General features: G+C 30.4%; 1 protein-coding gene across 1 annotated transcript; it reads right to left on the reverse strand.

Moving 5' to 3' along the window:
• Positions 1–11,104: 11,104 nt before the first annotated feature.
• LOC105359601 (uncharacterized) lies at positions 11,105–12,396 on the reverse strand. The gene is made up of 2 exons (XM_011496227.1): positions 12,140–12,396; positions 11,105–11,337 (listed from the first exon to the last, which is right to left on the reverse strand). Exons 1-2 carry the CDS (start codon positions 12,317–12,319, stop codon positions 11,176–11,178), a joined length of 342 nt encoding a protein of 113 aa, XP_011494529.1. The 5' UTR covers positions 12,320–12,396; the 3' UTR covers positions 11,105–11,175.
• Between the last annotated feature and the right edge of the window lie 440 nt (positions 12,397–12,836).

Here is a 12,836-nt window from a genome sequence, read left to right on the forward strand (position 1 = left end):
GGGGGGGGAGGGGTGGTTTGGGGGGGGGGGGGGGGGGGTGGTGGTGGTTGGGATACGATGGGATGGAGGAGGAGGAGGAGGAGGAGCCGGGCCAGGGAATAGTAGGTTTATTGAGTCTTTCTCGGAATACTCGTCGCTTGGATTGCAACGGAATTGGGGCGGCCCGGGACGTTTATATAGCTTTCAAGCGCAGAAGCTTAATCTAATTTCAAATATAAATCTACTGATTTATCCTCTTTTTCTTTCCAACGCATTCTCCCTTTCTCTCTCATTCGTTATATCCCCTTTATAGACTTTCCCGCTCTCTTTCTTCATTTCTTTTCTCCTTTTCTTCCTTTTATATGCTACAGGAGCTTCACCCCGCGACTTTTATCGTATAATGTATACCGCTGAGTTACGAATAATCTCTCTGCCTTTTTAACGTAATACAAGAGCGTAGCGTGCGTCAGAAGAAAACGAGTTTAAAAAAGAAAAAAATTCGTTAGAATGAGGCAGTAGTGTATTGAAGAGAGATGAAAGATGATGAAAAAAAAAAAAAAATTAAAAAAAAAAAAAAAAAAAAAAATAAAAAAAATAATAAATACAGTAAAGGATAAAGAAGTCTTGTAAATATATATATATATATATATATATATATATATATATGTAGTTGACAAAAGACATGATAATGATTATAATAGTTATTACGACTATTTTAATGTCAATATTCATAAAATTCACAGTATTTGCTTTGTTATTTCGCGTATGCAGGTATCGCGAATTTAGAATTTTTATTTCAAGATTGTCACATTATTTATCAAAGCATTATAACTTTATTTGAAAATTAACTTGCGACCAATTATTTTATCAAATTCTTAAAAATCAAATTATCAATTCAAGAACACTTTTTAAAGTATAATGATATTTTAATATTACGAAATCTATGTTAATTGACTTTGCAGATTAATTTGATATATATTAGTTGTGCAAAACTAACATTAATTATTCGTGTAGTTTGAAAATTGAAATCAATCAGCAATTTGAAATTAAATCCTCGCAATTTTCATATTTTACAGAAACATACTATATTGTAACAATATTATAAAAAAATATTTTATATAAGGAAAATTTCGGTGGATAATGTAAATTTCCTAATTCATTGTATTTCTCTTAGTAAGTATTATATTAAGCTTTCGGCTATCATCGAATATAAAAAGAGATGCTTATAGAAAAAGAGATAGTTAAAAAATCATTATCAATCGGAATCATTATCAGAAGGATAAGAATAATTTTTAATTAATATATAAAAATTATCTTTTTATTTTTAATTTATAGGGCCTCAAGTACGTAACTGTATAATATAATGCAATGAGCATAGTTTGAACAGCTGGAAAATACAAAAATACTTTCCAAAAGATTAGGGTATATAAATGTTTAACCTGTAAATAAGCAGATGTAAATGTTAAAAAAATTAAAAACTGTAGAAAAAAAAATTAATTTGAAAATTATAGTTCATAATAATTATTATAATGCAATCGATAGAAAATATTTGTGAAATTGTACGAGCCAATATTATATTCAAAAGCTTTATCACATTTCGAGAAAACATAGACTTAACACGTGATCTATAATATACGGCACATGAAAAATACAATTGCAAATGAGATTAATGTTAAAATTTTCATAGAGAGATTTTTAATATTTTTCCATAAATATATCTAAATATATATTGAATTTATCAATTTAATAATAGCAGAATAATAATGAGTACTTAAGAATGTAAAAGATAATAAAGTGCTTGTAAGTAGAATAGTTTTATCAAAGTTTAAAAAGATCACGATCAGCCGAGAGCTAACAAATTAGACTTTTTTTTTACATTTAATTATTTTGTCTATCTGCTTTTCAATTAGAATGGAAATGTTGGCTAGAAAAACGCGCATTGGGAAAAGAGTCGAAATTGATGAAGAGATCTCATGTTTACAATGTTAAATAAGTAAAAATGAAAATGTTCGGGAAATAACGGGCGAAATTCGTTGTCGAATCAAAATAGACTAGAAGAGTGAGTGTGGGCGAAATTGCGAATGGTCGAGACGCGGCAATAGACGTATGAACCGAGTAACCGGTAAAATAGCCGAGCGTTGAGGGGAAGGAGGATGATTGGGGTAGTGGGTGGGTGGGGTGGGGGAGGCCGCGAGGACGACAGTGGAATTGAAAAATAGTGCCTACGGCCGCGCGTCGCTTTCAGCGACGAGCCGCTAACAGTCTATGTAAAACGCATGAATTAACGAAATAATTGATTTCATACGTGGCTCGAAATCTATCCATTATTGTTGTAGATAGTGACTGCGGTTCTCTCTCTCTCTCTCTCTCTCTCTCTCGCTTTGGCTCTCTCCCGCTCTGTCTCTCTCCCGCTCTGTCTCTATGACGCTGAAGCATAGATTTTCGAAAGAGAAAATTTTAACTTGTCAAAATGTTAGGGATTTTATTATAAAGAGTTTGATTCTCTTACTCACATAAAGTGCAGCGATTAATTAATCCTTTAATAGCTATTTCGACACGCAACAAAGGATATTTTAAGGAAGCTATTGTGCGCGTGTGACCGCTTTGACGCGCAAAATTTTCGCGAACGGTATATTACTTGGACTAAAAAAGTATCGCTTGAATATATTGATAATAGGTTTATTCGTCATGTTAATTGGAGCGAGTGGAGAGGGGTAATTTGTTAATAAGAATCGCATTCAATCGATTTTGATATGGCGAAATTGCATGCGTCACAATAGGTACGATTGGAGTAGAAATGACATAATATTACATGAAATGTGACGTCAAGCCTGTAATGTATGATAGTAATTAATCGGCGCTTTAACTTTACATGCAATAATTATGGCTATCAATAATTAACAGTTTTGCCTGTAAATTATAAGTATTATCTAAGGAATTTTACAAAAGATGAAAAAAGAATAAGGTACAATAAGAAATTAATTAATCAAAGTATTTTGACATAATTAATTAATCGATGGCTGTAAGTATTATAAGATCGAGGGAATATACAGAGTTATTAGGTTTTCATGTACTCCTCGTTAAACAGCAATCGTTTCTGTGTATAAACTTGCGATTTCATTAGATTTACGATCATGCGCAATGCAATAAATTACCAAGGAACATTTAAAAACCATGAAACGAGCTAAAAATAACGCACACTCGATCGCGTATAATTCGCTCAATCGAGCAAAATACATTCAAACGATTGTTAAAAGAGAGGACATTGGGAGCGGCGCAGAGGACGTAAGAATGGAGTAGGACACGGGGCGAGTGGAACCTAGAACCTAGAAGAAAGTCGACAAAGGTAAAACATGATCGTCGAAGTGATATAAAAATGTTAATAGCGAACTACCTGCGCGAAAAAAAAAGTAAAAGGCCGGCTAATTTATGAGGATCTATCAATACATCGTCGACTGGCGCATCTAGGAAACATGTTGTGACAGCACTTAGGGGCGTTTTACGTCCTCGTCCCCTTCACACCATAACCGAAAACATATCACCCGGACAAATGAGAGATATTAATTTTAAAGCGAGCTCGTGTGCGACGTGCGCAAAAGTTTTCTCATGCCGCCCCGAACTCGCCTCTTTGTACACGGCACCTCGGGAGAGTGAGCGAGCGAGTGTGTGCGTGTGCGCGCGCGTGTAAGATAGAGATAGAGAGAGAGAGAGAGAGAGAGAGAGAGAGAGAGAGATAGAGAGAGAGAGAGAGAGATAGAGAAGAGAGATAGATAGATAGAGAGAGAGAGAGAGAGAAGCGAAATAAAGAATGCCGTCATTGTGACTATTCGGCTGCGCCGTTAAAATCGCACTTTCCTTTTGAAAATGCGAGCATGCATAAGGGATGAATTCCGCTCGTGCACGCGGCTTACACTTTTTATAATCGGCTTGTATTGTTAATTTCCCATTAAACATATGAAGGGATTATGAAGGGACTTGTAGTAAGTTGAAAAATATATTGGTTAACGTTAAAGAAACATTAATTTATTCAAAAAGCTTTTATTTCACAATCGAGATAAATACGCATCTCAACCGCATGAAAGTATAAGAGTTTTTGAAATAGATAAAATTGATTATCATAAAAAATGAATAAATTATTATTTTAATTACATTTACATGTAAGAATATGTACAATTAATCGCTTTTCATTGCCAATTGTATAGGTATTTGCAACCAATTTATTTGTTTTGAAATTTACATAAAAATATGAATTTCTAAAGAATTTCATCCAACAACATATTGCGACTCCAAACTAATCTAATTCTCTCATTACTTATTAGCTTTTCAAATTTTTTTTTTTTATTGCAATTCAGACGGGCCTCCAAAAGCCAATATTTTCAGCTTTGCTTAAATTGATTAAAAACGACTTTTCAGATGACGTATTCGGGTCATATACATTCTTCATCGGATAAAAAAAAAATCTATTACTGTCTTATAAAAGAGAATATTGTCAAGGTATGTTATTCACAATGTGGCAAATAAATATCGAAGAACTTAATAAGATAATGGAGATCATAAAAATCAGAGCGCGAAAAATCGGATTCGTTACTCGCTGTACGCTCTGTCGTAGTAATGCAGATTCTCATAATGAGGATACCGAGTCGGCCATCAATCAAGCGACAAAATTATTTATCTCCCAATGTTCGCCCCCGAAAAAAATCGCGAAAGGGGTTGTTGGACGGTAACCGTATTACCGGGGCTTGAAACGTAATCGCATTCGACATTGAGAATGAGTTGGTGGAGACCGTGACGACAGTATCATGGACTCCCGAAAAAGGGTTGGGATCTCTGGTGGTAGAAGAGGGTGGGAAAGTGATGGGGAGGATTAGGAGGAGGAGGAGGAGGAGGAGGAGGAGGAGAAGGAGAAGGAGAAGGAGAAGGAGAAGGAGGGGAGGAGGAGGAGGAGTAGGAGAGAGAGAGTGAGAGAGAGAGAGAGAGAGAGAGATAGATGGGCGAGATTGGGGATTGGATAGGGGCGGGGGGAGCCGTGACCGATGAGCCGAGTATTTCGCGCGATGTCCACGAAACCGCGACCGACGCTTCTTTGGCGAAATATTGTGCTAAGGATAAATGCGCGTCGCTTGTTTGGCAAGGGACAGTTTATTGTTGCCCAACGGCAATCGGGCCCGCGTAAGCGTGAAAATTATGTTTTTGTTTCCCTCTCTATTGTTTGTGGCTTCTGCGTCACTCGGACGCTCTATCCCTTCGAATTGGCGCGTCTGCCCTTTCATTTGTCATTGAATTACCAAAGTTTTTACGGATTAGAGTTTTTTAGGTACATGTGCACTTTACATTTATCTTATAGATGATTATTGATTATGGGCACTTAAAATAGGATTAAATTTGCTTATTAAAATTGCTTATTAAACTTGCTGAATTAGAATTTCAAATTAGGCAAATGAATATTGCTTGCAGTGTTGGCATAGCCATGCTTTCAATCGGTATAAGGCGTCTTCGTTATAATTATATATTCCCTCCTTATTTATGGTGAATTTATTTTATTTCAGATTTTCTTCTTATGATATTATTATTGTTTTTAAACAAATACGAATCAAATATAAATGATCGATCGATCGTTATTTATTTAATAAGCTGCGAGCATTAAATAACTGTTTATAAGGAAAATTTTTATTTTATATTACTATTCTATTGTCTATACTATCTAATTGTGTTATTATCAATCTTTTCTTAATATCTTACTGTGGAAATAATATATAAATAAAATTTAACACCTTTTTATTATTATAAAATAGTTAAGTTAAATGGTATGAAACTAAACGTTATGAAAATATTAATGGTATTATTTGTTCTTATCGTTATAAATAGAATAAATATAAATCACTTTATTTATTAAACTAATTAATATTTCAGCTTATACGATTATTGAGATATTCATTTATAATTTCAACAGAATATTAAATTAACTTTTCTCTATCAAAGCTTCATCATTAACTACATTAGTTTCTTTATTCGCTACGTATATATATATATATATATATAACAAAATGAATATTTTTCGCAATATATTAAATAAGTTTACCTATCAGTATATCTATAAAAATATGTCCTACAATATGTTTACCTCCCGTAATGGAAAATATTCAATGGAAATTATGTATTTTTAGAAATAATCGAAGGACCATGCGCCGTCATAACGATGACATTTTATGAGAAACAAATTTTATTAAGCATGCGAAACAAAAATATTTGAAAATTGTCGTTATAACGTATGCTATAAATTATACCTGCTTTGGGGACAACTTGGGAAACCCAAATGGACGCGTTGGGCATATGTGCAAAGTCGTATGCGATTATATTTGTGTATGGGCAAGTAAAAAAGTCTTTTGGGCGCTTTTGCATTTCGCCAGCAGTCAAATATTATCCCCTAAAGAGTCTTGTGAGTGAGCACACGCGAGCTGAAGTTGTATGTGACACGCGATGACGGCACAACCTATAATTTATTTATCCAGTTGTGAATTATGGCGTTGTATTAATGGACAAAGGAGTTGACGTCTCCCCTATGATATGCTAAAATATTTCTTAAAGCTTATCAGATACATCGACTGTATGATTAAAATATTCAATTATGAATGCTCTTTGATTGACACTATTTATTTTAATAAGCCATTTTGATAAATTTAAGCTCATCGCGATAGCGCATTAATAAAACAATAACATTTATGAATTATTTATTTAATTATAAAGATTAATGTATTTACAATGGTTCCTTGTTATGGGCATAAGCTCTGGCAGTATATCAGAGTGGAGTTATTAATTTTTAATATTGATAAATCGCTGGAAACGAGTTTACATCGCACCCTTCGTCACAATAAATCTTAGTAAATTATCACACGTGTTGTGAAATTGCAATGCAATTATGTACACGTATAATCGTAGAAAAATTTAACTTTCCTGGTTAATGTGATGGGATCGTAATTTTCAGGAACTTCATTCCAATTGGCCATATGCGTCCAAATCATAGCGGGTGAAATCCAAGTGGTTAAATTGCGATAGCGAAGGAGAGCAAGACAGAATGAGAAGAATAAGAATAAGAAGAAGAAGAAGAAGAAGAAGAAGAAGAAGGATAAGGAAAAACGAATAGCGGATGTAAGCGCGAGGGTGTAACGAGTATGATTGGCTTAGGTGGTCGATTGGAAACCTAATGTATATGTATATCGTAAATAGAGTTTATCGAATTATAATCACTCGAATTTATGATAAACAATATGATATGGCGATTTCATGAGTCGAATAATAATGAAATTTGCTCGTCCTATTAAAAATTCTATTGACTACTCGAGACAATTGAAATATAATTCCGCTTTGATTATATTAGGCTTAACAAATTATCATTTGTTATGAAAGCACAGTCAGTTGTATCAAGAGCATCTATAATAGAATATTTATAAAAAAAATAATAGAAATTATAGTCGAAAGTAGCTGCATGAGATTTTGCACGCATGAAAGAGGGAAATTTGACTGGATTACTGGATATAATAAAAGAAAAAATACCAATTTTATGGTGGACAATAAAATTTATTGCTATTTTCGATTTGACAAAATAATGTTCCACTTCCAAATTAAATATGATAAATTAAAATTCCAAGCCGCGTAACATTATTATTATCATTACAAGCAAATCTTATGTTTATTATGCTTAAGTTTAATTAAGTTATCCTTTTATTTGTTCATTGGTTGATTATAAGTTTTAATGGCATTATTATTGATAAATTTTATTTATTTTTTTTTTCTGTAACATATATGACGCTCCCAACTATTTATTTAAATTTGATGATTATCATTTATATAATATATTAAATTTTACAACAAAAACAATAGACAATAGTCGATATATAGCTCTTTCGATCTTCTGTAAGGCTGCTACGAATACTTGAAATTTCCAAGTGTATTGGATATTAAAGACTGTATTGGTAAAAATTAAGAAGAATAAAGTATTTTACATTATAGTCCGAAATTAATAAATAATTGAATATAACAATAGTGTTAATATTTTCTTAGTTTTGCTTTGATGTATAGTTATGCTAATTCAAGTGCCAATATCGAAACGAATATTTTCGTTATTCTTGAATGTTGAGATATTTGATCGATACCAGAACCCAAATACAGATAAATACCAAATAATTTCGAATGACGTTCCTAATTTTCTTAGCGAATTATATTGTTTTACATTTTATAACGTATTAGTTTTATTTATCTATTGACGATATTGGAGCGCAATATTTAATTACGCGAAGTTGCGAGTTTATGTGAATCTTTGCGTTATTTACCTCATCAAACGCAATGGCTACTTATACAGAAACTATTATTCCATTATTTTATTCGTTCTCCTCTTCTCGCGCACCATTTTCCGAGTTGCAATAAATTTAAATGAAAAATTATAAACAATACTTGTGTAACACTATCGAGGAACGATATCCGATAATCTGCATACAAAGATCAAATGTAAATATTAAAACATTTTATTCTCAATTTCCTTTATATTAGTTTGGGTATATTGATTGATAAAATATTGACGAAGGTGTCAAAAGCTTCATTTATTGTACAAAGTACAAATCTCATTAAATATCTTATAAAAAGATGCACAAGTAATCAATAATTTAGATTGCCGATCAATGAAATTTTACAGAAAATTAGTTCGAATCTGCAATTGTACTTGTCAAACGAGCTCATCAATCATTCATGGTAAGAGAATTGTACTTCTTGCACAAGGATTTATCAATTAAAAAGGTAATGAAAAAATGAAAAGCTAAGCTCTTTATGATACATCTGCAATAGACAAAATCTCGATAGCCTTGGAATTGTCCTTAGAATGAATTATATTTAATGAATGAAATTCCCATTCTTTGTTACCCGTCTATCTCCTCTTTTCTTTGTCTCCATTACTTTGCGAAGATGATTTTATCGACATACCTCATACGTACATTATGAGAAACATTTATAAAATCAGGATATTTTTGTAGCTTATCCTGCAATGAAGTTCATATAATTTCTCCCGCGCAATAGATGTGAAACAATTATGAAATGATGATGAAATATTTGAAAAATAATCCTTTGTCAAACTGTTAAGCATATGTTTTTGCAAGTCTAAAACAGACGACATAATTTTCTTCAATTATTTAAGTATTTTCTAATACCATAAAATATAAATATAAAACGAATAAGGTTAATTTTTTTTTTTTTTTTTTTTTTTTTTTTTTTTTTTTTTTTTTTTAGTAATACAATTTTAATTACATAATTCTCTTTAGTCTCTTAATTAAAAGTTTGTAAATGTTTAACAGTCGCCATTTCAATGGCTATTAAAATTTTTGATTTTCTACTACATAATAATTTCCAACCATTAATGTTATAAAAATATTAGAGTGTTATTTATAAAACATCTTTATGAAAATTAGAATTTCAATATGCTATTGAATGCTGATGATAATAGTAAAATATAAAAGTGAATATAAATATAATATTGGTAAAAATGAACATGTGTATAAAATCTGTTTCAAATTAATTTAATCGAGGTACAGATTTTACGTAGTATTGACCGAGTTAAATGTCACGGAGGTAAATATGATTTTTTTTAATTTATTACGTTTATTAAAGGTACTTTAAATTTCAAATACAAAAATTCATTTTGTGTTTTCACATGCCTATATATTGTGTGTGTGTGTGTGTGTGTGTGTGTGTGCGCGCGCGCGCGCGCGCGTGTGTGTGTATCGTAACTATAGCATGAAGAATTATTTAACGTATATATAAAATGTCTCGGTACATTGCGCCGACTGTAATTCTATCTAAATTATTGCAAATCTTGTTTTAGTTTGAGATTGTATATTTCTTTTAATTTCTATTTTTAAACACAGAAATAAAACACTTTCATAAATTTATTTTCTTCATTCGTTAATTTCCTATTGTATGTTACTATGCATATAAAAAATAATAAAGACGATGATTTTCAATGTAATTAAAGTTTTTCTAATCAGATGTAACATATTCCATTACTCTATACCAAGAATTTATAAATATGTGTGTGCTTGAGCATGCGTTTCTCTAATGGCTCCCATAATTAATATCTCGATACACACGTATATTCTATGGTTTCATTTCTCCCAATCATTTAACATCGACGGTAGCACCCCACCATTTCTCTTATCTTAGATTAATTGCAATTTTATTATAAAAAAAGTATAGGCAATTATTGAATGTAATAATTTGAAAAATATTCCATACATACAGATACACATACAATATGAAATTAAGAAAATATGTTGTTGTCAACATCTGTTACGTAGCAATATTGTTTAATGATGCTTTACAAGTAGGACAGATCAGCCTGGAGGAATCATTGGGAAAATAATAATTTATACAGTTACAATAAAAATTATTTATAGTATATCATTACGATAGTGTTTAAAGTAATTAAATACTCAATTAATTTATTATTAAATTTATCATACATTGAAGATACTGGAATATATAAAAAAAATGCCGAAATGTATAAAGATGGAAAAAGATTGTGCTTATAATTTCAACTCCAAGAAAAATTATAAAAAATTAATTGTAAAAAATAGATAGCGAATAGTTATAAGAATTATGTAATGGAAAAAAAAAGGTTTTCGTCAAAAAGTTTATCTCAAGAAAGTCTCTTTGCATATATTTCTGTGTGTGAGTACAGGTAAGTTTTTCTGTTTGAATTATTTTATTAGCAATAACGTAATTCGCAACGTAATCTCGTGGATTATAAAATAAATGTATACAAATAAAAAAAGAGTTTAATGAAAAGAAGGTAGTCCATTGTATATTATGTATAACACTAATATCGACTTATTTACTTATGTCAATAAAAATTAAGTAAAATTTTTTATTAATCTCTTATTAACGTTTGTTTTGAGATAAATTGAAAAACTATGATAATTAAATATAGGATTATTTAATTCTTCATTATGACTTTTAACAAAAGCAGATTATATGAGCATTTAGTACATTTTAAATAATCGTATAGTTATTATAATTGGAATTATGAATATGTTTATAATTGAAAAAAAAAATTCTATATTCAATAAACCTTTTGTAGTAACTGCTCAAGACATCACTATCATGAGTTATTGCTAATTAATTTAAAGAAGATGTTACATTTATGAAAAATATACATTATTCTAAAGCCTTGTGCAGATCAATAAAAACCGAATACTTATTCGTCGCTATGTGAGCGTTAACTTTATTTTCGGTATTTGCCTCGTTTGGCCGTGGATATAGTCCTACATTAAGTCCTATAAGAGAACCTTGAAAGAATAATGGACCACCACTGTCTCCCTAAAATATAATTAGTTTTTATTGATTATTATGAATATAAAGAAAAAGTATGATATCATATTTTGGAGAATATTATGCAATATTAAGTATTTTTATAAAGATGTTAATAAAGAATTTGGGTAATAATAAATTTTTTATTATATATATATATATATATATATATATATATATATATACACTTACGTATACGCACATATATTTTTTATCTAAATATTTAATCTTGATATTATTTAATAGATAAATAAAATGTAATTTATCGATTCTTACGATAACTAATTTTATACTTGTATTATACTACAATTCATAAAGTATACATGAAGACTAGAAAATTATGCAAAAGCAATATGTAACAAGGAATAATGTTTGTATTATGTCAGTATTATGTAATATTTTATGTGTTATTTTATCGTGAAATAGAAGGAATTTCTTTGTTAAATAGCTAGCTATATAGGTACGTCTTTAAACAGAAACGAATCTATGCAAAATTATTTGTAAAGAATGTTTTATATATATATATATATATATATATATATATATATATATAGAGAGAGAGAGAGAGAGAGAGAGAGAGAGATAAGAATTTAATGAAATCTATTTAAAACTATATTACAATATTTATTTTACACGATCTATGTCTTGCTAATAATGTCACAATAAATACTATAAACAACATTACGAATTACATATACGATATTTAAATTGGATAGCACAATACTAGTAAAAAATTACTATACAATAAAAATTTGTTAAAAAAATTTTAATTTAGTAAACGAATTCGGAGTAAATCATTAAAAGTACTTACCGGCTCCATTACTACGTATGGGTTATTTCGAGAGCACATTAATCCAATTGAAATGCTATAACGACGCCTGAGCAAGTCAGATAAATGAGAAGAACATTCTTGTCGTGACATAAGTTTCACGATTCCCACTTTAAGACTCGGCGAAACGTTATTAATCCTTGATCTACCACATCCAACCATTTTAGAATTTAATCCAAAAGCCGGATCAATTGGTGATATTGTCGATAAAACAGCTGGAACAACGTGAGATAATAATCCAAGCACCTAAAAGAAGTTTATTTTTTTTTTTCAATACACTTTTTAATACTCTCAAGTTTTTTAAATAAGGAAGCTGGAATATTTTATTTATTGTCACACATGCAATAGTATGAGATTAAAAAAATAAAAAATAAAAAAAAAATAATCTTCTTAATATCATTATTATATTATATTATTAAATACGTATAAATTTACTTTGATAACAGCGATGTCGTGATACCCATCCTGATTAAAATCTGGATTATAGGTGACCCACTTCGGAAAGTCTATCCACCATATTGGATAGTAAATTGTTTCAGGTGAATATATCGAATTTTTTATAATTATCTCCATCATTCTTACGTTCGATAATTGGAAACAGTGTCCATTTGTCAATATAAGAGTTTCAGTAATGAAAGTTCCTGTGCACAACAAATTTTCATTCGTAGTAACATCTGGT

This window comes from Ceratosolen solmsi, unplaced genomic scaffold, assembly GCF_000503995.2.
Source record: "Ceratosolen solmsi marchali unplaced genomic scaffold, CerSol_1.0 scaffold29, whole genome shotgun sequence".
NCBI classification, from domain to species: Eukaryota; Metazoa; Arthropoda; class Insecta; order Hymenoptera; family Agaonidae; genus Ceratosolen; species Ceratosolen solmsi.

Bases quoted from the DNA above. Each gene is read 5' to 3' on its own strand.
- LOC105359601 (XM_011496227.1), bottom strand. From the start codon at position 12,319: ATGGTTGGATGTGGTAGATCAAGGATTAATAACGTTTCGCCGAGTCTT. The intron at 11,338-12,139 runs GTAAGTACTTTT...ATTATATTTTAG, and splicing joins CATACGTAGTAATGGAGCCG to GGAGACAGTGGTGGTCCATT.